The 24653-nt window shown below is 53.3% G+C and overlaps 12 protein-coding genes across 12 annotated transcripts; 11 read left to right on the top strand and 1 right to left on the bottom strand.

Moving 5' to 3' along the window:
• Window positions 1-241: 241 nt before the first annotated feature.
• Window positions 242-2648, top strand: CC84DRAFT_801092 (MCM-domain-containing protein). The gene is made up of 2 exons (XM_018187471.1): window positions 242-477; window positions 530-2648. Exons 1-2 carry the CDS (start codon window positions 332-334, stop codon window positions 2547-2549), a joined length of 2166 nt encoding a protein of 721 aa, XP_018035087.1. The 5' UTR covers window positions 242-331; the 3' UTR covers window positions 2550-2648.
• A 2727-nt stretch (window positions 2649-5375) lies between these two features.
• CC84DRAFT_1147527 (Ribokinase-like protein) lies at window positions 5376-6758 on the top strand. Its single transcript, XM_018176596.1, has 3 exons — window positions 5376-5875; window positions 5930-6160; window positions 6206-6758. The coding sequence occupies exons 1-3, from the start codon at window positions 5402-5404 to the stop codon at window positions 6479-6481; spliced, it is 981 nt and encodes a 326-aa protein (XP_018035086.1). The 5' UTR covers window positions 5376-5401; the 3' UTR covers window positions 6482-6758.
• Window positions 6759-6874: 116 nt separating this feature from the next.
• On the top strand, window positions 6875-8827 carry CC84DRAFT_1246981 (MFS general substrate transporter). The gene is made up of 2 exons (XM_018184220.1): window positions 6875-7589; window positions 7647-8827. Exons 1-2 carry the CDS (start codon window positions 7015-7017, stop codon window positions 8572-8574), a joined length of 1503 nt encoding a protein of 500 aa, XP_018035085.1. The 5' UTR covers window positions 6875-7014; the 3' UTR covers window positions 8575-8827.
• Window positions 8828-9240: 413 nt separating this feature from the next.
• CC84DRAFT_1218147 (putative oxidoreductase) lies at window positions 9241-10406 on the top strand (the record flags this gene model as incomplete). Its single annotated transcript, XM_018182969.1, has 4 exons — window positions 9241-9549; window positions 9644-9742; window positions 9800-9975; window positions 10034-10406. The coding sequence occupies 4 exons, from the start codon at window positions 9241-9243 to the stop codon at window positions 10404-10406; spliced, it is 957 nt and encodes a 318-aa protein (XP_018035084.1).
• Window positions 10407-10779: 373 nt separating this feature from the next.
• Window positions 10780-11847, top strand: CC84DRAFT_1165104 (uncharacterized protein). The gene has a single exon (XM_018178641.1). It carries the CDS (start codon window positions 11092-11094, stop codon window positions 11773-11775), a length of 684 nt encoding a protein of 227 aa, XP_018035083.1. The 5' UTR covers window positions 10780-11091; the 3' UTR covers window positions 11776-11847.
• Window positions 11848-11882: 35 nt separating this feature from the next.
• Window positions 11883-13041, top strand: CC84DRAFT_1165103 (uncharacterized protein). The gene is made up of 3 exons (XM_018178640.1): window positions 11883-12119; window positions 12173-12186; window positions 12303-13041. The coding sequence occupies exons 1-3, from the start codon at window positions 12111-12113 to the stop codon at window positions 12721-12723; spliced, it is 444 nt and encodes a 147-aa protein (XP_018035082.1). The 5' UTR covers window positions 11883-12110; the 3' UTR covers window positions 12724-13041.
• Window positions 13042-13110: 69 nt separating this feature from the next.
• CC84DRAFT_1206321 (uncharacterized protein) lies at window positions 13111-14030 on the bottom strand (the record flags this gene model as incomplete). Its single annotated transcript, XM_018182026.1, has 2 exons — window positions 13111-13705; window positions 13759-14030. The coding sequence occupies 2 exons, from the start codon at window positions 14028-14030 to the stop codon at window positions 13111-13113; spliced, it is 867 nt and encodes a 288-aa protein (XP_018035081.1).
• A 385-nt stretch (window positions 14031-14415) lies between these two features.
• Window positions 14416-16233, top strand: CC84DRAFT_1093695 (uncharacterized protein; the record flags this gene model as incomplete). The annotated part of the gene is made up of 3 exons (XM_018174529.1): window positions 14416-14647; window positions 14702-16144; window positions 16196-16233. 3 exons carry the CDS (start codon window positions 14416-14418, stop codon window positions 16231-16233), a joined length of 1713 nt encoding a protein of 570 aa, XP_018035080.1.
• A 1218-nt stretch (window positions 16234-17451) lies between these two features.
• Window positions 17452-18339, top strand: CC84DRAFT_1260044 (uncharacterized protein). Its single transcript, XM_018184961.1, has one exon. It carries the CDS (start codon window positions 17497-17499, stop codon window positions 18313-18315), a length of 819 nt encoding a protein of 272 aa, XP_018035079.1. The 5' UTR covers window positions 17452-17496; the 3' UTR covers window positions 18316-18339.
• Window positions 18340-19017: 678 nt separating this feature from the next.
• On the top strand, window positions 19018-20885 carry CC84DRAFT_1121328 (putative AP-1 adaptor complex subunit MU). Its single transcript, XM_018175606.1, has 6 exons — window positions 19018-19173; window positions 19224-19352; window positions 19441-19670; window positions 19730-20219; window positions 20271-20642; window positions 20713-20885. Exons 1-6 carry the CDS (start codon window positions 19135-19137, stop codon window positions 20791-20793), a joined length of 1341 nt encoding a protein of 446 aa, XP_018035078.1. The 5' UTR covers window positions 19018-19134; the 3' UTR covers window positions 20794-20885.
• A 2026-nt stretch (window positions 20886-22911) lies between these two features.
• CC84DRAFT_1094480 (uncharacterized protein) lies at window positions 22912-23349 on the top strand (the record flags this gene model as incomplete). The annotated part of the gene is made up of 1 exon (XM_018174565.1): window positions 22912-23349. A coding segment is annotated over one exon (438 nt), but the record flags the coding sequence as incomplete, so codon positions are not given.
• A 60-nt stretch (window positions 23350-23409) lies between these two features.
• Window positions 23410-24486, top strand: CC84DRAFT_1246969 (uncharacterized protein; the record flags this gene model as incomplete). The annotated part of the gene is made up of 1 exon (XM_018184219.1): window positions 23410-24486. One exon carries the CDS (start codon window positions 23410-23412, stop codon window positions 24484-24486), a length of 1077 nt encoding a protein of 358 aa, XP_018035076.1.
• Window positions 24487-24653: the final 167 nt, after the last annotated feature.

The raw sequence follows: 24653 nt of genomic DNA, 5'->3' as shown, positions 1-24653 counted from the left end.
CGCGTACGGGGTAGCGCACGGCGAGAGCCTCTCGGCAGCACACTCTCGTGCGTGGAGACACGTGAGGAGTCGGAGAATAGCTACATAGAGATCCTGGGACAACGCTTGCTCTGGAGCGTACATGGATTGCTGCTTCACTCGCGCAGCTAGCTATACCTCCATCGTGGCCCAAGTCCAGTCCCGGCCACTGGTGCAGACGCCCATACGCTAGGCCAAAGCCAGGTGCAATATTGCCTACGCGTCGTTTTCTCACGAGCGCGTGTTTGGCGCGTCGCCCCGACCCCTCCATCCACTTCCCTCCCCCAACACCAGCACACGCAGCGCGCACGCAATGGCCGACAGACAGACGCCCTACACAATCAGCGTCTTCCCCAGCGAGGGCGACGGCGACCACGGCGATGCTGCCCCCAGCCGCATGCAGCAGCGCCTGGTCGACTTCATCATGGACTTCCACCTCGACAACGTCTTCGTTTACAGGTACGTGCACGACGCGGAAAGCGCTGCTGGCCATTGCTTACACCGGCCCAAGAGACCAGATCCGCGAAAATGTGCTCATCAAGCAGTACTACTGCGACGTCGACGTTGCACACCTCATCTCGTTCGACGAGGAGCTGGCCCACAAGCTCACCCAGGACCCTGCCGAGATCATCCCTCTGTTCGAGGCCGCTCTCAAGTCATGCACACAGCGCATCGTCTACCCCTCGCAACGGACCATCAAGCTGCCCGAGCATCAGCTGCTGCTCCACTCGTCCGCCTCGGAGCTCTCCATCCGTGACCTGACCGCCACATCCGTTTCGCGCCTCGTGCGCATACCGGGCATCATCATCGGCGCCTCCACCCTCTCTTCCAAATCCACAACCCTCGCCATCCGCTGCCGGAATTGTCAACACGAAGAGACCCTACCCGTGTCTGGCGGTTTCTCGGGCGTCTCGCTCCCCCGCACATGCAGCCGCCAGCGCGGAGAAAACGACGATAAATGCCCTCTCGACCCATACTATGTCATGCACGAGCGCTGCCAGTTTGTCGACCAGCAGGTCCTCAAAATGCAGGAAGCCCCTGACCAAGTACCAGTCGGTGAGCTGCCGCGTCACATCATGATCTCAGCCGACCGATATCTGGCCAACCGCGTTGTCCCCGGTACAAGGTGCACCGTCATGGGCATCTACTCCATCTACCAACAGAAAGGCTCCAAGAGGTCACAGAACGCCGCCGTAGCCATTCGGAATCCGTATATCCGCGCCGTGGGCATACATGCCGATGTCGACCACACCGCCAAGGGTAACCTGACCTTCACTGAGGAGGAAGAGCAGGAGTTCTTAGAGTTGAGCCGAAGACGAGACATTTACGAAGTATTCGCCAGCTGCATCGCGCCGTCCATCTACGGAAACAAGGACATCAAGAAGGCTATTGCGTGCCTGCTGATGGGAGGCTCCAAAAAGATTCTACCAGATGGCATGAAGCTCCGTGGCGATATCAATGTTCTGCTGCTCGGTGACCCTGGTACAGCCAAGTCCCAACTGTTGAAGTTCGTGGAAAGGGCTTCGCCCATCGCCGTCTATACCTCCGGAAAAGGTTCGTCAGCAGCTGGTCTGACTGCCTCAGTTCAACGGGACCATAACACGCGAGAATTCTACCTGGAAGGGGGCGCTATGGTCCTCGCTGACGGGGGTGTTGTGTGTATTGATGAGTTCGATAAGATGCGTGACGAAGACCGTGTCGCGATCCACGAGGCCATGGAACAGCAAACCATCTCTATCGCAAAAGCAGGTATCACCACGATTCTCAACTCGCGAACGTCCGTTCTTGCCGCCGCCAATCCTATCTTCGGACGCTACGATGACATGAAAACACCAGGCGAAAATATCGACTTCCAAACCACAATCTTGTCACGTTTCGACATGATCTTCATTGTCCGGGACGAGCACGACCGCGCTCGCGACGAGCGGATAGCGAAGCACGTCATGGGTCTCGCCATGGGAGGCCGCGGAACAGAAGAGGTAGTGGAGTCGGAGATTCCCATCGAAAAGATGAAGCGCTACATCTCGTACTGTCGCCAAAAATGTGCCCCAAGACTATCGCCCGAGGCCGCCGAGAAGCTGAGTTCCCACTTCGTCAGCATCAGGCGACAGGTTCATGCCTCTGAAATGAACGCCAACCAACGCTCTTCTATTCCCATCACCGTGCGTCAGTTGGAAGCCATCATCCGTATAACAGAATCTTTGGCCAAGCTCTCGCTGTCCCCTGTTGCCGATGAGTCCCATGTTGACGAGGCAATCCGTCTGTTCTTGGCTTCCACCATGGATGCCGTGAACCAAGGAGAGGGCCAAGCATCCAAAGAGCTCATGGACGAGGTGAACAAAGTTGAGGAAGAATTGCGACGGCGCATGCCAATTGGGTGGCAGGTCAATCTCTCAACATTGAAGCGCGAGATGTGCGATGGGAAGGGCTACTCGGAGCAAGCCTTGGGCCGTGCACTGCATGTGATGGCCGCAAGGGAGACGATACAATGGAGGCATGGCCAGAGTGCTGTATACCGATCTAATATCTAGCCGGTAAAGGTGACACTCGGATGGCGTTAGGGTATGGGAAGGATCGTTCTGGATACGAGACTATGATTGTGGAGGCAGATGTGATTTAGGTCGAGCAAAGATACCTCCACGCATGCTTTATGTTCAATGACCTGGCGTTACTAGCCGCTGCTCGACATGTAGCTCTTCTTGTCTACATGCAAATACACTTTACTGCGCTACAAACTATGATTATTTAGCCCCACCCTTGCGTCTATCCTACGCCACGGAGTGCCTCTTTCGCAGGCCTGGCTTGATACATGATCGCTCCACACGAACTTGCTAATTCTGCGCGTAGTACCTGAGCGCAGCGATCACAAGGTGCTCGCGTCGCTGCAAACAGCGTGCTTTCGCTATATGTCGCATTGTTAATCCACTATGTTTTGCACCAACATTATCCAGACACAAGACGCTGAGTATCGACCCCCTTAGATTGTATTCCTTCCCTCATGTGTTTTCACTCAACCTAAGCAGGTTAACCACACCTGTGAGCCCGGAATACTACAGCGTAAAGCTCCACCCATATTCTTCCTCTGAAACAACCTCTTCCACACAAAAAGAACGCAGTGACTCAACCTTTCTGCAGGACCCAACAAGAATTGGACAACACGATCTCGAAGCGATGCGCACGTGGTCAGGCGGCCCGTGAGCCTGATACGATCTTGAAGGTACCTGAAGTCCCTCGCGATGGTGGCTACAGCATCGGTCTCCTAGGAGGCGATACCGAGCCATTTCCCGACTTCTCCTTGAGTCCGGCTTTCGCACGCGATCTCTGTCTACATGAGACCTCAGCGATCGAGAAATCTTGGTATAAGTTCGCTCAGAGCCAGGTCGGCATCAAGGACACTACGCGCTGCCTCGATGATGCCGTACATGCTCGTACACAAGCCTGGCTTAACCAAGTCACCGCCGACCAACCGTTCGGCGAAGTCCTCTTCTTCGATGTGACTAGCACCATCGACGACGAAGGACTGCAGTCTCTTAGCTTCTTCAGCGACGCCACGCTGGCTACCGAGAAGCTCGTCGTTGCCTCCGTCGTTTTCTGCCTCTCGAACGGGGAGTTTCTCTATGATCGTGAAGCAATTCAAGAATTCCTCAATCACGACAAAAAAGGGGTTATGTATTGGGGTCCGGAATTCAAGTCTCTGCCGCGGGCGGCGAGCTTGCTGGATCCGTTCACGTCGTTGCCCTCTTACACATCTACAGAGAATGGACAGGAGAGTTGCTTCTCCTTCGAGTACGAGATCGAGGATGCCTCTCAGGCTGTTTTAGAGGCGCCGGGAGACTACGACGATGATGAGGATGAGGATGAGGATGAAGATGATGACACCAAGTCTGAGGCGTCGTTCATCTGCGTCACTGCTGCCGCACACGACAAGGCTCTGGCGGAGGAGAAGACTCGCCCACGTGCCAAGCAGTCTGATGTGCTGCCCTTCCATCGATGCTGCTCCTTGACTCCTTTGAAGTATGTCAACAAAAACAAGAGCCCTCGCCCACCAATCTGGATTCCTAGCTCTCCTCTGCATACTATTCCCATCCGCATCGCGCGCGGTCTGAAGTCAGTCCAGCGCCCCGCCATTCTCAAGGACAACACCACCACTCTTTGCGCCATGCGTGCTAACATGCGCGACGCCCCCGTCATCTGGCCGACCTACCCCAAGAAGTTTGGCGACATCCAGCACCTCCCAGCACCTCGCATGCCTGCACGACCGCCACGCCCTGGCCCCTGCATGCTGCAACCCGTACATCCAGAAGTGAAGGCCCAGTGGGAGACCGCTAAGCCGCTCTCTCTCACGTTCATCTCAAAACGCCCGGATTCAATGCCCGCGCGGCACTTTCCACTCGAGCGCACGCCTGTATCCCTCAACTCTCTCGATTTGCTTCGTCTTCATAATACCACTGGCTCGTCAACAATCCACTCGATGGAGGCGGACCTCGTATCCGCGCCCTTGCGCATCGATTCCAAGGGTATCTGGCCTCGTCCGGGCGCCCACACCATCCGGTCTGTCGATCCAAACATTCGGGCGCAGTGGAAGGCTCTGGCTAAGCCTGAGCTTGACGGCGGGCTTGGAGAGCGCAAGACGCGCACGCCGCTGGTGCTGAAGCCGTTCAAGTTCTTGCGCAAGATGCTGCACGCTGCTACACGGGAACGTGGATGGGGTTTTTGAGCCCTTCGATCTCGGCTACTCGCGCTTCGAGATTGGGGCACCTTGGTTTAGAGGTTTGCGGGTGTTGATGAGTGTCGGGTTTCACTTCACTCGCGACACTGAGCGCAAATCAGAGTCCATGTCTCGGTAAGAGACATGGTGGCTAGAGACACAAGTGTTTAGCGGGCCTGGTGCTTGCTCTATGAGAGAGTTTCCCGGTGTTCTATGGGGCTTGTTTACTGGAGTTTGTTTACAAGAGCTGCCGGCATTCGAGCGGTCAGAAAATGTCCTAGATGTGATTTCGATCCAGCATTTATCGAGCGTTCTTTGATATACTGTAAACTGCTCACTATTCAAATGAGCATAGCGCTTGTACAAATGATTTCCTATAATACTTGTCCAGTGTCATATATTCAATTTTAGTTCTGATTGTACCCTTACTCAATCGTACCAGTGAAGCCTCCGACTGACATCGGCAAGTCTCTTATGCCACCTGCACCATGTTACCAGAGCATCGCCGAAGATCCATTGCGCATGAAGTAATGGGAGATAGTACCTAAGATCGGGCGGTACCGATGGTCGGCTACGCTACCTCTCTCGGGCTAGCCTAGCCGACGAACACACCCGCAGCCATGAGCTTGCCTACCCGATCCCCCAGATTCAGAACCCCAGAAATCGTACGCAAACATGTCTACCAAGTCTGCAGTCATATCCGTCATCGGTTCTCTCAATGTCGACCTCGTCACGCGTACGCCCCGCGTGCCCGTTGCGGGCGAGACCCTGACAACCGAGTCCTTCAACACAGGATTTGGTGGAAAGGGCGCAAACCAGGCCGTCGCCTGTGCACGGCTCTCGCGAACGCAGAAGCAGGCATCGAGCGGCGAAGCGTCTGATGTCGAAGTGCGGATGGTGGGCGCTGTTGGAGACGATGAATTTCACGAGGGTTTCTTGAAGAGTTTGCAGGCGGATGGGTTGGGTACGAAGGGCGTCAAGATCTTGAAGGGAAAGAAGACCGGCGTTGCGGTCATTATCGTCGAGACGGGGACGGGGGAGAATCGTATCATGTTCTGTCCGGGGGCGAACTATGATGTTCAGGTGGAGGACTTGGTCGACGATGATGCTGCAGTGGTTTTGTTCCAGTTAGAACTGCCGTTGCAAGTCGTAAGTCAAGAAATGTGCTTACAGAATGAGGTGTTCCACGCTGACAGTGAGTAGGTCCTACACAACATGAAGGTGGCACGTGAGAAGGGTGCGGAAACCATCATCAACCCTGCACCGGCTATTCCTCTTCCAGACGAGGCATACAGTGGACTTAGCCATCTAATCGTAAACGAGACGGAGGCTTCTATACTATCTGGCATTGACAATCCTACGTCATGGGACGAAGTCGCGTCAGTCTTTGTCCAAAAAGGAGTGAAAAATGTGATCATCACTCTTGGGGGAGAGGTATGTGTGACTCTATTGTATTGTTGCATCGCTAATATTCCATAGGGTGTCTACTATAGAACCGCCAAGCAACATGCCCAGTCACAGCTTGGCAAGATTGTACCAGCCAGAAAAGTACAAGTCGTTGATACAACGGCAGCTGGCGACACCTTCGTAGGGGCATACTCAGTTGCTGTCGCGAGATGGAAGTCTTCCTCTGAGGCAACCGAATTCGACCTCGACTCCGCCATAAGGCATGCTAATCTGGCTGCTTCATTGACGGTGCAGAAAGCTGGTGCGCAGTCTTCTATTCCTTGGGTTGACCAGGTACCGTCCTCATAGTCAACTTGCAATCAGAAGAACGAAGAGATGGGTTGGAAATTAACTAAGAACACTATAACAATAGAACATATCTATCTCCACCTCAAAACACCTGGTAGATAGGGATGCAGCGATGTACCTATTGACATCGGTCGTTGCGGTCACAAGCAGACTAGCGTTACCGGTACCCCAGATCAACCCACGGAAATCGATTTCCTCGGTCCTCCCCAAACATCCCCGCAAACATACCATCCATCCCCGTTGTCGTCGTTCAAAAAAGCTTGAGTATATAAGCCGGACCCACCGCTCCTGCGGCCAAGCAGAACATGGTGCTGGTAATTGGCTCTCATCGGAGATCGACGCAACGATGACTCGAAGAGACGCAGAGAATGGATGAAGGTAGGCTTTTAGGGAAATGGAGTCCTTCTACTCGGGCACGGCAGAGGCACACCTGGTGTTATCCGCGGTCTTTTCTGGCAGTTGATCTTCGCTATATTACAAGCGTCTCGAGGCATTCGGTATAATAATTTCCATACTGCAACCCCGATTCGATCATGTCGCACCAAACTACCACAGGAGGTCAGACAGCGTCAGAAAAAACCGAGTTCAATGAATTCGAAGCCTTCGATGAAGAGACTGGCGTCACCAAGCAGGAAGTTAATCGCCACATTAACGAAACTACGCTCTCCGATACCCAAAAAAAACGCGAAGCAAAGGTCCTCCGCAAAGTAGACTGGCGCCTGATTCCCATCCTTGGCTTGCTATACTCCGTCGCTGGTCTTGATCGTGTCAACCTGTCCAATGCACGCGTTGCTGGTATGAACAAGGACCTACGTTTCGACATCGGCAATCGTTATTCAATTGCGCTTTTGGTCTTCTTCATCACCTACTTCCTGTTCGAACTGCCCACAACCTTATTGCTTCGACCTCTCAAACCGAGGTATCTTTTGAATGGACTCGCAGTGTGCTGGGGTTCCGTCATGCTTGGCATGGGATTCATCAATGACTGGCGATACATCGTCGTTTGCAGGATGTTGATTGGCGTTTTCGAGGCTGGATACCTCCCATGTTGTATGTTCTTGCTCGCCACTTGGTACCAGAGATTCGAAGTACAGTCAAGAATAAGTTGGTGAGTCTTGCTACGGCACTCTGGGCATGCTTTTTCCATACTGAGTTCGACCGTTAGGTGGTATCTCATCAACCTCTTTGTTAGCGCCTTTGGAAATATCCTCGCCTTCGCCATAGTTAAACTGGATGGAGTCCATGGCATAGCAGGCTGGAGATGGATCTTCATAGTCGAGGGAGCAGCAACCCTGGGAATAGCTTTGATTGGCTTCTTCCTCGTCATCGATTTCCCGGACCGGATGCTCGCCACAAACAAGCTGCAAGGCTTCACGCAGGACGAACTCCAGATAATACTGGATCGCATTGACCGAGATCGAGGAGACTCTCAGCCCGACAAACTCACCTGGGAGAAGTTTACAAGACACGTCGTCAACTGGGAGTTATGGGTCTACGGGTTCATGTTCCTCACATGCTCTGCCCCTATCTATGCATTCGCTTATTTTATCCAAATCATCCTCGGCACGATTGTAGATAGCACAGCGGTAGTGTTCCTGCTATGCGCGCCCCCATACCTCTTTAGCATTATCTGGACCGTGCTCTGCGCCTGGTTGGCCGACCGCTCTCATCTGCGAATGCCCTGGATGGTCGGGAACGCGGTCATAACGCTCACCGGTCTCCTGATCACCGCATACTCGACCAACCCGGGCGCTCGTTACTTTGGCGTCTTCCTTGGTGTAAGTGGCTGCAACGCCAACCTGCCCACCATCATCGCACTGCAGAGCAATAACGTCCGCTCGGACTCGCGACGCAGTGTGGCAAATGGCGTGCAGTTGCTGTTTGCAGCGATTGGTGGCATTTACGCTTCCACAACGTTCATGCAGAAAGAGTACCCAACGTACAGGACGGGTGTCTGGTGTGCCGTAGCAACTCAATTCCTGCTCATTATACTGTGCGCAGGAATGTTCCTGCACTTCCGGAAAGAAAACAAGGCTGCGGATGAATACGGGGAAGTCATTCAGGAGGACGAAGGCTTCAGATATACGTTCTGATCGGGTGTGCTCATAGCACTACGTCAAGGTCTTGGTACTGCGCTGCTTGTCCTGGGAAAAGAGAGTCATCAATACTTTCGAGGTAGACAAGAGGCATAGCATGTACGGTCGGAATGCGTGGTTCATCATCCCATCAGATCCAACAACGATGCAGCTCTCAAACCTTCGATAATCGTGAGACTTTCCGTACTGGTCAAGCAGTAGAGAAACCGGAGACTTTCGGAAGAAAAATTAGAGTACTTTTGGGTTCGCTTAGTAACTAGAAGGTATCATTCGTACACATCATGGGTTATGCTTAGTTTGAAGCAGTGTGACGATCATAGGGTACCATGGGTTAACCACATTAGTAGCTCGCTATGTAATCGCTGCTTTCTTGATCTTAGCAGTTGCCTTGTAGACCACTGCATTTTCTCTTTCAACCAAGCACTTACCCTAAAATAGTAGTAGGTAGTAATACACTTTATAACCTCCTACTTACTTAGAACGATTACTTTCCTCTCTCACTAAGCACTAGTCCTCAAATAGTAGTAGGTATTATCATAATGTTCTATAATCTCTTACTTAGAACGATCACTCCTCCGCTCCGACCATCTGCCTCTTACGTCTCAAGTGCTTCAGACGTCTCAGGAATCGTTTCGCCAAAACCGTTATTTCGTTTCTTCCATCATGTCCCCTAAGCTCATATTCGGCACTGGCGGCCTCGGCATGGCACCGGGCTCTTTTCGAGATTCCACCTCTGTGCGCCCGCTCATGTCCACTCTGAAAGAGCTTGGAATAACGCATCTCGACACCGCGGCTCGTTACCCGCCAACAAGCCCAGGGTTGGCGGAGAAGTTGGTGGGGGAGGCAGCTGATGGGTTTGTGGTCGACACGAAAGTTCTTACGGAGACGCACGCGGATGGTAGTGGAGATTTAAAAAAGGAAAAGATAGAGAATAGCGTTAGTGAGAGCATGAATAGGCTGAGAAGAGAAAGCGTACGTCGTTGATTTTGATAAGTGGCAGTTTCGACGTCTAACTTAGATTCTGCAAACATTCCACATTTAACCTACTAATGAACATCAACTGCAGGTCAACATACTATATTCGCATCGTGCAGATCCAGCTACACCACTCAAGGAGCAGGTCCAGAACTTTAACGAGCAAATAAGACAGGGACATTGCAAACATGTAAGCCAATCAATCTACCTTGATACAGATGCATTGAGTTACTGACTTAGCCTTCAGTGGGGCGTGTGCAACACTGCACCCAGTGTACTCGAGGAAATGCTCATAATCTGCAACGAAAACGGATGGGAGAAGCCGCGCTATTATCAAGGAAGCTACAGTCTCATCACAAGGGGTATGGAAACGAAACTTCTGCCCATACTACGCTCTGCGGGCATGCACTTCAACGGCTATCAGTACGTTCCATACTCTCTCACCTGGAAGAGGGAATCAAATAGCTGATAGCATCGGAAGACCTCTCGCCGCCGGCTTTCTGACTGGTAAATTCGTGAACAATGATTACGCCGGGACGCGCTTCGATGCAGCTTCACCTGTCGGAAACGTAATGCAAAAGATGTTCTCCGGCGACCAATTGATGATGGCTATGAAGAAGTTTGACGCTGCCGTTCAGCAAAGAGGGTTGACTTCTCCAGAGGTAGCCATACGTTGGCTGATGCATCATTCCGTGCTCAACGACGAGGACGGGATAATTCTGGGTGCTAGCCGGATCGAACAGGTTCACGAGACTGCTGCGTTGACTAAGAAGGGGCCCTTGGAAAAAGATGTTCTGGCTTTGGTGGAGGAGTTTTGGCAAGATGTGAAGAGTTTGAGGGAAGAAATTCTTTAGTGAAGCACACACCAAGCGCTCACAAAGGGTAGATTGGAATTGGTAAGGCGATGTTTTTATTCTTCAGAGTACCGTCTTAGTAGACCAGATAAGGACTGGGTTATGGAAATGATTCGCCCAAACATTGTGCCGATGCGCTTGATTTTTCTCTCTCTATATTCCTGATATTGAGGGAATCAATCTTGTGTTTATTCAGGATCGTATTCAGGTAAAGAACTTGCCATGGCGTTGATGCTACCTAGTTGGTAAGATTCGTCCGGGCCGGGTTTAGGGTCGATGGAGTTAGGTCTCGGAAAGCGCGCGGAGGACCAGAACCGGTGGAGCATACAAGACACGCACGAGAGCATGCGAGCGACTGACCAAGTCTTATTCTAGCTTAGCTGTGATTGAAGGTACTTCTTTAAAAACCCATCAGCTTCGTTCTGCGATAACGTCACCCACTAAACCTTCATATCCGCGGTAGATCGACCAGCAATCTGCATCTCTATCCATTTCGTACCCTCACGGTTTCCGTCTGCTCGTTCATCAGGAGCGTTTCAGACTTACGCAGTCAAAAGTCCGAGTCCTCTCAGCTTGTATATTGCCTACACTGGGGAAAATTGAAAATTTGTACGTTTAGACGGCGCACTGAGAGAATTGTCTGAGTGCGCAAGTATCACACCAAGACGCACCAAGACGCACCAAGATGAAGGTGCTCATAACAGGCGCTACTGGCACGATCGGCTCCGCAATCCTAAGACATTGCCTTCAAGAGCCATCCATAACCTCGATCGTCGCGCTCTCCCGCCGAGCCCTTCCCCAAGACATCTCTTCCCCAAAACTCAGCACAATCCTCGTTTCTGACTTCGCAAACTACGACGCCGCACTCCTCTCGAAGATAGCCTCCGCGGACGCAGCGATATGGGCAATGGGTACCACAGACGCGAATCACGAAGTCAATGTCATCTATCCGCACACGTTCTTCACGACATTCCTAGATGCGCGCAAGAACTCTGAACACCGATCTAAGCGCTTTCGCTACATTCGTATCAACGGTGCGTTCACAGTAAGCGACCAGGACCGTTCCTTGTGGTTTTTCTCCGAGCCCAGGAAATTGCATGGGATGTCTGAAGCTAGGACTCTGGAGCTGGGCAAGCAGTACCGCGATGTGTGCCAGACTTTTGTGGTGAAGCCAGGAGGAGTAGCAACATCAGGGGCGGGGGTTATGGAGTGTGCTGGGAAATTGTTTGGGGACGGAGCGGTGATAGGTGCTGAGACACTGGGAGCTTTCGTGGCGGATCTCGTCGTTCATGGGGAGGAGGAAGAAGGTGCAATCTTCAATAAGAGGATGGTGGAGAAAGGGTCGGCGCTGCTAAAGGGGAACAAGTGAAGCAGGATCAGACTGAATTCTGTAGGAGTGGTTTGTCAGCACGGGGCCCATATCAAACTATTTTCCATCAACTATTCAAAACTTCTTTCGAGGCCCGTGTTGTAGGTGTGTTTTACTGCGCACCATAAGTGGAATCATGGGTGCAAGTGCCATAGACCGAAGGTCGAGAACCGTTGAGTACCGCCTTGGCTACGCTAAGTCCCATCGCCGAACCATCGCCGACGGGCGTTGGAGAATCAGACCACTTCGTCACCAAGCACCACAAAAACATTGCGCCAAACGGCTCTTGTCTCTTCCTTCACTGAGTGCTAATTCAAACGCAGTACACATCCACAATGAACACAGTAAGCTTCAATTCCCCGCAAGAATATCGGTTGTAAATACTTATGCGCGACAGGTCAAATCAGTATAGTACGTCACCTAGAGCTCAGCGCCGTACAGAAAGCACCCCTACATCCGCCCCCGGGGCTCCCGCTACTCCAACAAACGATTGAAAGGATACGCGCATATGCTAACACACCTCTCAGCTATGGCTGGGGCACCTTGATCCTTGCGGGCGGCGGCGCGTACTACTTCGCAAAGCGTTCCATCAACGAAGACCGTGCCCGCAAAGCCGACATCGAGGCCCAGAAGCGGCTCGCGCAGTACCAGCTTGAGCAAGCATACAGCCAGCAGTCCGCACCCGCACCTAAGCCGACGCCAAAAAGCATGCCCGCGTACGCCGGAAAGCCATACACAGGACCAGCGCGAGGGAAGCGCGGAGAGAAGGGCGAGGATAAGGACTGGCAAGCGGGACACGATGACGCGGGCAACCCGAGCCAGGAGGCGAATGCCGATCCCGCGCCGACAAGGCATGCGCCCGAGGATGAGGGGCAGAAGATGAGGGAGAAGAGCAAGTATGAGGCTAGTGATGTGTACCGCAGTCGGAGGGGCGATCGGTTCTCATAGAGGGCGGTGCATGGATTGTCGGGAAATAGCGTAAATACGCAGGATTTGTTCAAATGGGGATACAAAAGAGACTGCCGTACACGTTTGAAGCGAGCAGTGGAAATCTGGAGGGTTGTGGAGGATTGTACATTGTTGTACCATATTACGAGCTCGGCTGCCGTGGACAGTTCGCGTGGCGAGACTGATGGAAGAATCCCACTCTATTTGCCTTCATGAATTCCTGATTCGAAGCCAAGCCGCCTTCTAGCGACTGACGACGGCCGAATACACAAGCACCACATGTACTGAAACCATGAACTCCAACGCAGTATATTCGGGTATAGTGTGACACCTGACCATTACGTATGCAATGCTCGTCTGAAAATCGTTCCCAATCCCGCTACCAGCTCAGCTGAACAAGCTGCTTCTGGGGCTGTCCCTGCGCTTGTCGTACAGCCACTTGTTATTCAACCCCACACTCGCCTTTCCTGTGCTCGGCGTTGGCGTGCTTGGTGTTGCACTGGAGCTACTTTCTCCAAAAAAGCTGCTGCCGGGTGTTGATCCTCCGAAGCTCATCCTCTTTGTCGCCGATCCACCATTGACTGCTTTCTGGAAGAGCGGGCTTCCTGTGCTAGGAGAGAATGGCGAGTTTGAAGTCGACATCCCAAGGCTTGCGCGCGGGCTGCCAGACAGCGGCGACTGCGAACCCTGAGCGCCGAAGCTACTCCGAGGGGTCGACTTCTGGTAGCGCGGAGGCGTCACGTAGTTTGGCGAGGAGGCGTACCCGGAAGCTGGGGATCGCGGGGAAATGCCCGGTTTCAAGCCCATGGCAAGCCGTTGTGAGGGTGTGAGAGGGATGTCGGCGATGTCGTCGGGAAAGTAGCGGCGCGCTAGGGGCATAAAGGCACGAACGAGGTTGGCGAGGAAGATGAGACGAAACAGAAAGAGTGTCCACTCATCGCCGTTGTAGGGGAGCTGGTGTAGAAGGCCCAAGACGGGTTTACTGTGGGTTGAATCAGCATCCCGCGTAGCTATGCATTTACTGGGATAACTTACGAGAGCGTCCGCAGCAGGGTTATTTGCGAGATGACAGCCGGGGCGACAAAGGTACCGACCAGAAGCGAGCCGTTTGTGACAATCATCTTCACATTGCGCTCGTCAAAGGTGGTGGCATATTGGCGGCGGGCAATCTCGTCGAACTGGGGATGCTTCCACCGGCCGGGTGTAGACTCTTCTTCCGTCAGGACAGATGGTGTCGCAGGCGCAGAGCTGGGAGTTCGCGGAGTCATTGGAGCAGCGCCCTGTGTAGTTCGGGCGAGCTGGCTCATGGCGGACGGTTGCTGGGCAGTCGTGGTGTTGTTTACTATGTCAATGACGGCCGAAGCGCCGCAGTAGAGGGCCGCTGGGGACGAGAAGTTGTGTAGCTAAGCCTGGGTTGTTAGTAGTTAGTTGCTGGGAGCGCGTGGGGGAGCTGGGCTCTACATGGGCATGTCGAAGGCGGGTTGTGGAGAAAGCGTGCTACGGAGGGACGGTTTGTTTTCACAAAGTCGGCCTTGGCAATTCTGGCGGCCGCGACAGAGCAACGGAGAGGTCCGGGCGTCATACCCTGGCACCAACAACCCCACTGCGGCCCTGCGGCGGTGCGGGCCACCCGTCAGCGGATGCAGGCCAGCCTCTCTTCTTCACACTTGCTCCTCCAATATTCTGCGCACTATGGCGGGAATTGTCGAGCAGCTTGACGGCGTCATTGCCGGGCTTCTTGCTGGCTACAATGCCTACACCACTCTTCTCGTTGTCACGCTTCTTGGATTCGTGGGTTGGGTCATCTACGACACCCAGGATTCGGACACCCACCCACTGTTGCTTGCAAGACAGGCGCAGGCTTCCTACGTGAGGCAGCCGGGCGAGTCTGCCGTCTACAGATCGCCGGAGCACCCTCATGGATGTGAGACAAAGCTTGGTCATAGCTATTCCTTACCCCGCCGCTGACACCAAACAGACCCTCTTCGCACCGGCCTTGGAGTCAAGCCTCCGGGAGCTCCCATGTACACGGCCGGCCGCGATGGCGATCTACGAGACATCTGGCGACGCGTCACCGGCGAGATTCCGCTCGAAAAGGGCGCCACGTCAAGCGGCACCGCCAACATTGTGACCGTATTTGGCAAGGAAGGCGTGACCGAACACGCTATCGCCGACATCACCAAGGAGATCACGATAATCGGAAAACATTTCAGGGACCATGGCGCGAAAAGGGTCGCCATCTATCTGCCCAACAGCCTCGAATTTCTCGTTACCCTGTTTGCCGGCGCTTTTTACGATTTTGTGCCCATCCTAATTCCGTACAATCAACCCCACCAGACGCTGATCGAACTCTTGAACCAGACAAATGCGGACTCCCTCGTTGCTGAGGCCGGTTCTGTTCCGCTCGCCGATGTTGGTAAGAGTGTTTCGAGCCTGCGGCAAGTCATTTGGACAGTAGAGAAGACAAGCAGGCACATGGACTGGAACGAGGTACCCGAAGGCATTGGCGGCAAGATAGACGTGTCTGTCTGGCATCAGCTTGTTCAAGACCAGAAAGTCGCATTCCCGGAGCTGCCCAAAGACGCAGGCAAAGATGCAACAAAAGCTCCTAATGTCGTTTTCTTGTGGCAGGAGCGCGTGGGTAAAGCAGCGGAGATTGTCGAGTTCACCCAGCAAAACCTTGCCGCAGGAACTGGCGCTCTTCTTTCTGCGCTGCCCGGTCCCCAGCGTCTCAACGCCTCGGATTCTTTCCTCCCAGCAGACACCTTCACCAACTCATACACGCTATGCCTCACTTTGGCTGCCCTTTACTCCCATGCTACCGTTATCATCAATTCGGTAGCTGGACCAGGGGTTGACTTGACTCTTGCCACCCGCTCCATTGCTCCCACGATTGCGGTAGTGTCTGCCGAGACTGCAGCCAAGCTTCACAACACTACCACTACCTCGATCACAGGCGGTCTCAAAAAGATTGCGCACTACCTAGAAACACGAAGCCTTACTGCTGGGCGCTTGCCTACCGACACTTTCTTGTCACGACTCAATGCACCCACACGCGCCAGCGTTGGCGCGACCCCCGGCAAGCTACGTCTTCTCTTCATCTCAGAGAGAGCTGGCTTAAACACCCCACCGCTCTCTTCGGAGGATCTTTCAGACCTCCGCATCTACACAAAAGCACGCGTGGTGTATGCTTTGACAGCAGCCAAGGTCGCAGGAGCAGTTGCCCAGACAAACATTTACGATTATAGGAGAGCAGTCACGCCGTCGAACAAGCACAGCCACTTCGGCGTACCATTAAGCAGCTTAGAGCTGAAATTGAAAGACACGCCATCCCACAAGAACACCGATGAAAAGTTCGTTGGAGATATTGTGGTGTCGGGTGCATCTGTCGCTGGTGGGGAGACAGCTCTAGGTGTGAATGGTAAGTGACGACGCCCTGGAGAGCTCGATACACTTCGCTAATGCTTTTCAGGCACGATCAGGGAAGACCATACCATTGCATATGTATAGACACTATAGCACCAATGATTCCCACTGTCAGTGAGCAACAAAAGATATCCGTTGTGGGCCCTGAAAACCCAACTTGCAGAGCTGTGTCTGTACACCGAGCGTGACGAATTTGATAACAAGCTGGTTGACACCGGTCCTTTGCCATGGTAATATCTTGGGGGGACCGCTTAAAAGCGCGCACTCTTTCAATGTTGCAAATGGCCAATAGCTCGAGCTCACGAGGGCAAACGCCACAAAGCATGTCAGCAGCCCTATCGTCAGCTACGATGCAAACTACGGAGGACATGAAATTGCTGTCAACGAGCTCGCATGAGGGGTCTGTCGCGCCACCTCGGTGAGCTCCACTGATGTCAAGGAGTGGTAGACCAACGGTCAATGAGATTTGGTAGTAGGAACGCGTAGTCACGCTTGGCATTATTGCTTGATAGGTTCAAGATCGAAGCGCATCTCGGCACCCTTATATCGATTCAGCAACATGATGCAGTCTTTCGTTCGTTCCTGTCACGAGGCGCGGATGGTTGTCTCCACCAACTTCTTTAGCACATCCTTCACTTCAATGAAAGCTTGACGCAATCTAGTGAGCGCTAATTCTGCTTCCAACGGCAAATGTTGCTCTTATGGGTACGTTCTAGGTTTCCGCGTGGCTTCCGCATGACGTGTGTCGTCTTCCGGACTTCTGGTACTCTATCCGTGCTTTCTCCCCGCACTATTCTCCGACGCAAGCAGCCTGCACACCATCCACTTTTTCTATCAAGAAGCCCACTACTGTGTGAAACAAAGCCAATCTCGGATCTCAGCGCGCCGTTCCCATGCACGCATTGCGCCACCAGAGCCATTCATGGGCCTAGCAACTAAGCTCGTGACCTGAATCCTCAACCTCCACAATGCTTACTTGATAGACCCTGATGGGCTTATTGTGCTAACAGACGAGCAGCTCCAGTGACGACGCGTCACCTCGAGCAGCTGAGCGTTCCAAACAATTAATGGATTGTCGGTCAAGCCGAGGCAAAGACAGAGCCCACAGTCCTACGGGACCCCTCCGGGCGAGAGTCGATGACGGACGTCGGCACCGTTAATGGTGTGAAAGGCCGCGTGTTTCGAGCTTGTATAACAATGGTTGTCTTGAGGGCCAATCCTATCCTTACTCTATACAATCAAACGTACTTAAAGAACTTTACTCTCGTATCGCCATCAACCGCTCAGCAACCCTTCTTCTGGGCGAACCCTCAAAATATTCCAAGGCTTTTACATAAACCCTTCAAAATGAGAAAATCTTTGATCAGCCTCGCCGTCGCGGCAGGCGCAACCGCACAGTCGCAATTCACCAACATCCCCTCGGACTTCGCGTCTCTTATCCCGAGCAGCGCACTATCGATCATTCCCAGCGGTGTTCTGCCAACTGACGTCGCCTCAGCCACTGATGCGATCAATGATGCTTCCGATAGTAGCAGTGCCGCATCAGCAACTGCTAGTGACAGTGGAACCACAGCTGCCGGCTCCCAAACAACAGCTGCACCCTTCATTCCACCGCCGTTCTCTACAAACCCTGGAGAATGGTCTTCTATTTATCAATCAATCCAATCTGCTGGTTTCTCCTGGCCGTCATCCGCTTACGGCCCGGGTCAAGGTCCATGGGTCGGTTATGGTGGCGGCCATCCTAACGGCGGTCGCTGGGGTGGCGCCAATGGTCATGGCCCTTGGGGATCAAACAATTGGGGTCCTTCCGCATGGCAATCCAACAGCGCATGGCACGATGGCCCGTGGACTCGGTGGTGGGGTGGAAGCGCTTGCCCTGAAAGCGACTGGCCTGGCTGGACGGAGGGTCCTTGGAGCACTGATGCTCCGTGGACGGGCTGGGCTGGTTGCAGTGCCAGCACCACGGCGACAAGCGTTGTCACCACAACCGTCAGCGGCGTCCAGACCACAGCCACGCAATACGGTGTCAAGGTAGTTCAGGCCACGGGCACGGGAGGCAGCTCAGCAGGCGCGACGGACAGTTTGGGAAGCCAGGGCGCTGCTCCTATGAAGACGATGGCTCCGGCATTGGCTGCACTTGGTGGCGCTGTCGCAATTTTCTTGTAGACTCTGCGGTAGTCGAGCTATAACAACAAGCAAGAGCGGCATGGTGGTGCATCTGGTATTGATCGGGAATGAATGAGCTGCTTTGGTTTGACCTACACGGGTGTACGTTCCTTTCAGATACCCTTCACGGAATCAAGGCGTCCGGGTTGTGGAATTTGCATCACGCAGATACGGTCGCTACCAGTGAGTGAATGCCAATTATCACTCTACGTTGGTGTGCAACACACCTGTATTGTTCTGCTGAATTTGACAGCAAACATCAGAAGTTGACTTTTCATATGATACTCACTTGTCCACTCAATTGCCCATGATCAATTGAACGCGGTTCTTGTTACCGTCTCTACATGGACTATGGATCATTGGCGCAATTTTCTTCCTGACAGCCCATGGAAGTCAACCGCTGTCTCTTGTACTTAAACCTTCTTTTCTCCATATCCAACATGTGATAACCTGCCTCAAGAGAGAGTCCCTGCCCTTTGACTCGCATATGCTTGCGTAGTACTCTTCTCAGCGTCTTGCCAATATTCTGGGTGCGATGAACCTCGATGTTGAAAATGGTGAGTTTATACAGTGGAACCGTGTCAATCGAACACAGGCGCACGTGTGGTGGAGAATCGGTGGATTACCTCACGCTAGCCCGTTTCCAATTAGCGTCAGGTGTCGGCTTGGCAAGTGCGGCGAACATGCACATTACATTGACAACATGGCCGCAGCGACAAACGCGACATAACATTACGACCGCCAACCTCGTCCTGCGCATGATGATCCGATAGAGTCGCCGAACTTGCACCACATTTGTGATCTTTCCTATCCTGCACAATGGCGTCGGCGGTGTTCTTCCTCGACCTGAAGGGCAAGGTGAGCTCGTGGGGCACCCCATGTGTAGCTGTGGCCTAACACAGCAATAGACCCTTCTGGCGCGCAACTACAGAGGAGACATTCCCATGTCCGCCGTCGAGAAGTTCCCTGTACTGCTCAGCGAGGCCGAAGAAGAGAGCTCCGCCGTCCCGCCGTGCTTCTCCAACGAAGGCATCAACGTATGCACCCCGACCATAGCACAGCACGCACGCACCGCTCTTTCGCTACCTTACTCCGGGCATGGCTGACTTGGAGTCTCGCGCACAGTATCTATACATCAGGCACAACAATCTCTACCTCCTCGCCCTCACGAAACGAAACAGCAATGCCGCCGAGATCCTCCTATTCTTGCACAAGGTCGTCGAGGTTTTCACCGAGTACTTCAAGGAGCTGGAGGAGGAGAGTATACGGGACAACTTTGTCGTCATCTACGAACTTCTCGACGAGATGATGGACTTTGGGTACCCGCAGACAACGGAAACCAAGATATTACAGGAGTGCGCAGCCCCCGCCATACTTTGCTGGCTGGAAATGGACACTGATACTTTGCGTGCAGGTACATCACGCAAGAGTCGCACAAGCTTGACGTTCAAGCACGACCGCCAATCGCTGTCACCAATGCTGTCAGCTGGCGAAGCGAAGGCATCCGTTACCGCAAGAACGAAGTCTTCCTTGACGTCGTTGAGTCGCTCAACCTCCTCGTATCCGCAAACGGCAACGTGCTACGCTCCGAGATTCTGGGTGCGGTCAAGATGAAGTGCTACCTATCCGGTATGCCTGAGCTACGATTAGGGCTCAACGACAAAGCGATGTTCGAAACCACAGGGAGGGCAACGAGAGGGAAGGCTGTAGAAATGGAAGACGTCAAGTTCCACCAGTGCGTCCGATTATCACGATTCGAGAACGACCGGACAATCAGTTTCATTCCGCCCGATGGCGAGTTTGAGTTGATGAGCTACCGATTGAACACACAGGTCAAGCCTCTGATCTGGGTAGAGTGCATAGTGGAAAGCCACTCCGGCAGCAGAATAGAGTACATGTTGAAGGTAGGACATATTGCAACGTTATACACGAGCTCATGCTGACTATGCGTGCAGGCAAAAGCACAGTTCAAGCGACGCAGCACAGCCAACAATGTCCAAATCAGTATCCCCGTTCCGGAAGACGCCGACACCCCGCGCTTCCGCACCAACATCGGTACCGTTCACTACGCTCCCGAAACCTCTTCGATCGTTTGGAAGATTAAGCAATTTGGTGGCGGGAAAGAATTCCTCATGCGTGCAGAACTTGGACTGCCATCTGTCAGAGGTGACGATGAGAAGGGAGGTGGCATGATGGGTGGCTTTGGAGGAAGCATGGGCGGTGTAGGTGGTGGCAAGGGCAAGAGGCCGATCAGTGTCAAGTTTGAGATTCCGTACTTCACTACGAGTGGAATACAGGTTCGGTATCTGAAGATCATCGAACCGAAGGTATGCCATCCCCATACTCATACGGGCATCCGTCGGACGATACAAAGTAATTTGACTGACTGCTACTTAGCTGCAATACCCGTCGCTTCCATGGGTGCGATACATTACACAGTCAGGCGACATCGCTGTGCGGTTGCCTGATGTAAATTAATAGGGGCTCGGGTTGAGGGTATAGATACCAACGATGGGATGAAGCATACTATGTTTGACGTTACGTTCACGCACGTGCCACCTCCTTCAGCAACTCTCTAGAGATTTCCTTCGCGGCCCTTGTTTATCTCTTGATGCACACACTTTCTCCACAGGCGGGGAGCGCGGCAAGATGCCATGCCAATTGTGCGATGTCCTCAATGTGTCCCTTTCCCATTATATCATGTACCGTCCCCCCAAACAGGTTGTGATAGTGATGTTTATCATCAACCGATGATCCCGTACCTTTCTAGAAGGGTCAAGACACCCGAGAGGTCTAGTGACGATGACGGTCACCACCTAATTTTCGATGATAGAGACCAAGTTCGTGACCCCCTAGGATGACCCGCTGGACCTGGAGTATATATACTCCTGCTCTCTAAGACTCGTTCTTCCCAATTCAACCTCTCGACGTTGGGGCTTCTCAAAATTCGGGGCGTTTGGAGTTATGCGAGCTGTCACCAAATGAGGTTTACTCGATTCCATAGATTTAAGGTCGGCTGGAGGTCTGAAATTTTATACCATCGAGTTGCATGCCTACGAAAGTCATGAGAAGTGTTGGTATCAGAATTCAAAGTGTACCGACTCATGGGTTGGGCCCCGGCTGCGGAAGTCTTGAGATCCCTTTGGAGAAGGCTGCCGCTCTTGCTAGGGTCCGCAAATCTCGTACAAGATACTTTCCAAATCCAGTGCCTTGAATCACGGTGTCCTCGCGGAAGGAATGCAAAAGGTCGACGGACCAATTACGCTTGGATGCCTCGTTAAAAATCCAACAAGTCATCGATGTATGTCTGCGACGTCCTCAGCTGTCCCAGGAGTCCATGCGACGCAAGTCTCCAACACCCGTATGGCTGCTCATGTATTCAAATCAGAAGACTTCATCTACATGTTTTGCATCTTTTTCGGCTTGCTAAAACTGCCGCTATCAACATGTACATGTCTCGTCGCCGGCCGTTTGTTGGCGATGTGCATATCACTTGCTCGAGGCATATAGACTGTCCTTGTCTGTAAAATGCTCACTGCCGGTCCTCCAAGTCCGGGCGCTCAAACGCCTAAAGTTCTCGTCGCTAACAATGCCTGTCGGGACCTTGCCGATGGAGCTGGCATTATGTGCTTCTGTGCCTGTTGTGTCTCAAAAGGAAATGGCTATGATCTCGTGTGTCGGTCTCCCCGTCTACCTCCAACCTAGCAGGTGCGTCGAACACAGTCTGTGGACCCCCTCTCTTTGTCAACTTCCTTCTCGAGCTCAAGCAAGCTTCGGGCACCTACTTGGTTGGAAGTAGCTAACCAGAAGCAGGATGGCAGGAACTAGCAAAATCAGCTGGACATCTTCACCATGTGTTATGTCGAGCAGTGGCATCTGAAAGATTGTCCTCGATTGTTACATGGACCCGAAAATATTCCCAGGCTTGGTTATATGGTCATGGAAAACAACGCACCCTCCTTCGCGGTCTCTTATGAAGCTTCAAGCGTCACCCCCCAGGGGGAGCTAGAACCATATTGCGCTAAGACTAAAGCTCAAGGATAATCACCCTGAGTATTTGCTGGGCCTAGGACAACACACGATTCTCCGCCTTCTACGATGGGTCTGCGTATTGTTCGCGGCGGCGTAACCCGCCGAACCTTCGGACATATTTATGTTGACGGAAGGAGACTCCGCAGGCACCTGGCAGGTGCAACCGACTAGCCTAACTCTATATAGGCAGGTTTTCCCGCCTGAGCAATACAACACACTCAACTTCATACCTTTTATCAGGTTATGAGCCCGGCGCTCCACTGCCTGCCCTACTGAGCGTTGCTTTACGCTCTACACCCACAGCTGCAAGCATCGCCACGCTTACCGCCACTGGCGATTCCACTGCACCGCTGCCCTTAGCTACCCGTCACTGCCTGCTGCCACCACCGCTGCAGTCAACAGTCGACGGCTGCTCTCAGCTGCCTCATCCACCACTGGCTCTGGGATCTCCGCTTTCAGCCGCTGTGACAGTCGCTCAAAAGCACTTTCGACAGCATCTGTCACCGCTGGCGATTACCCTGCTGACGAGTCACTTGTCAACGTCGTTGACGGCTCCCCATCACCATGTCGACATTCTCGTTCAAGCTTGACCCTGCGTCGCTGCCGAAGCTCAATGCACGCGGCGACAACTTCCCAGAGTACCGCTCCGCCTGGACCGTCGCCTTCCGGTACGCTGGCCTATGGCCGATCATCTCCAAGAAGAAGTCGCGACCCGCTGCCCTCGCAGCAAACACGGAAGCGGCTGCTCTGGCTGCTCGATCAGAGGCAATCGACGCATGGGACGCCGACGACACCAAAGCTCTCGTTATGATCCTCTCCTCTGTTCACAACGACCTGACACAGCAGGTCGCTGACTGTGAGACATCGCCCGCCGCCTGGGACTACCTGACCAGCCGCTTTGATCGCGACACTGGCCAATCGTCCATTATGTTGTTCCGCAGCCTCACCAACCTGCGGTATCGCGATGGCGACGACCTGCGCCTCCACCTTGACGAGTTTCACCAGCGATGGACGCGGATATCCAAGCGTTCAGCGTCGTCGACACAGCCCGTGGCTATCGCCATGAGGGCCATGTTCAACGACGATAACGTCAAAGGCTCTTTCTTCCTGGCGACGTTGCCCGACACCATGGACAACGTCATCGACAACCTGGCCACCCGCCAGCTCACTGCCTTCCAGGACATAGAGCCCAAGATCCTGGATATCAGCGAAAAACACTCACTGGACACCACTGATTCGTCGAGTGCCTACGCTGCCCGCCAGACAGCTACGCGACAACAAAACGCGCGGTCTAGCCAGAGGCCCTTTCCTGCCGCCAATGAATGTACTTGGTGCCGAAAACACAACCTAACGTTCATCGGCCACGTCTACACTAACTGCAACGAGCTTCGCAAACACAAGGAGCAGCAGAAGAAGACGCCATCCAAAGGCAAGGACGCTACTAGCAAACGTGACAAGCGACAGAAAGGTAACTCCGCCGAAGTCGTCGACAATGAGGCAGACGACGATGACGACGACGACGACGACTCCACCACGGAAGTCAACGGATTCGCTGCCAACGTCGTTGACCTCACCACTCCACCGTCGACGCCAACGGCTTCCCCACCACGAATCAACGCCAATGGGAAACGCGCCCATGAACCAGTAAGTGCATACGCCTCTACACTCCGTCAGCCAAGCGCAGGTGCAGAGACCGATCCAACCGCTTCTTGGCTATTTGATATAGGCGCTTCACGCCATATGTCTGGTTTTATCAATGACTTCACTACGCTCTCACCAGGGCGTGGGACAATCACGATAGCCGGCGGCATCAAGTTACCCATTGAAGGCGTAGGGATGGTTAGACTGCGCTGCCGACTACCTGACGGCTTGACAAACATCGCCGAACTGACCAACGCCCTCTACTCTAGTGAACTTCACCATACACGCCTGTTCTCGTGGGCATACATCCGAAATCGATACGAGCTCGCCGGCTTGAAGAATGACGTGTACCTCACACGACAAGGTAAAACTACTTTGTGGGCGCGTCACGTCAACGGTACCATACAGATCCAGACTGAGGACTCGCCGCCGCCATCGAGTCACTCGAAATCGACACTGGCGATTCCTGTAGGCCTTGCCGGTCTGCCAAACTGTTAAACCCCAATACACCCGGCCGAGAGGCGCGATTTATCAACGACCTTGATCTCGACGATGGAGGTCGCCCACTTCAGCTCCTTTGAGGAGTTCCATCACGCCATTGGACACCGTCTGATCGATAATCCAGAACGCCACTACCGTGACGGTCACCTCATCCCAGCGATGCC

The sequence above is a fragment of the Paraphaeosphaeria sporulosa genome, assembly GCF_001642045.1.
Source record: "Paraphaeosphaeria sporulosa strain AP3s5-JAC2a unplaced genomic scaffold CC84scaffold_6, whole genome shotgun sequence".
NCBI lineage: Eukaryota > Fungi > Ascomycota > Dothideomycetes > Pleosporales > Didymosphaeriaceae > Paraphaeosphaeria > Paraphaeosphaeria sporulosa.
Note: the sequence above shows the minus strand (reverse complement) of the source record. Positions and strands in the feature narration are given on the sequence as shown.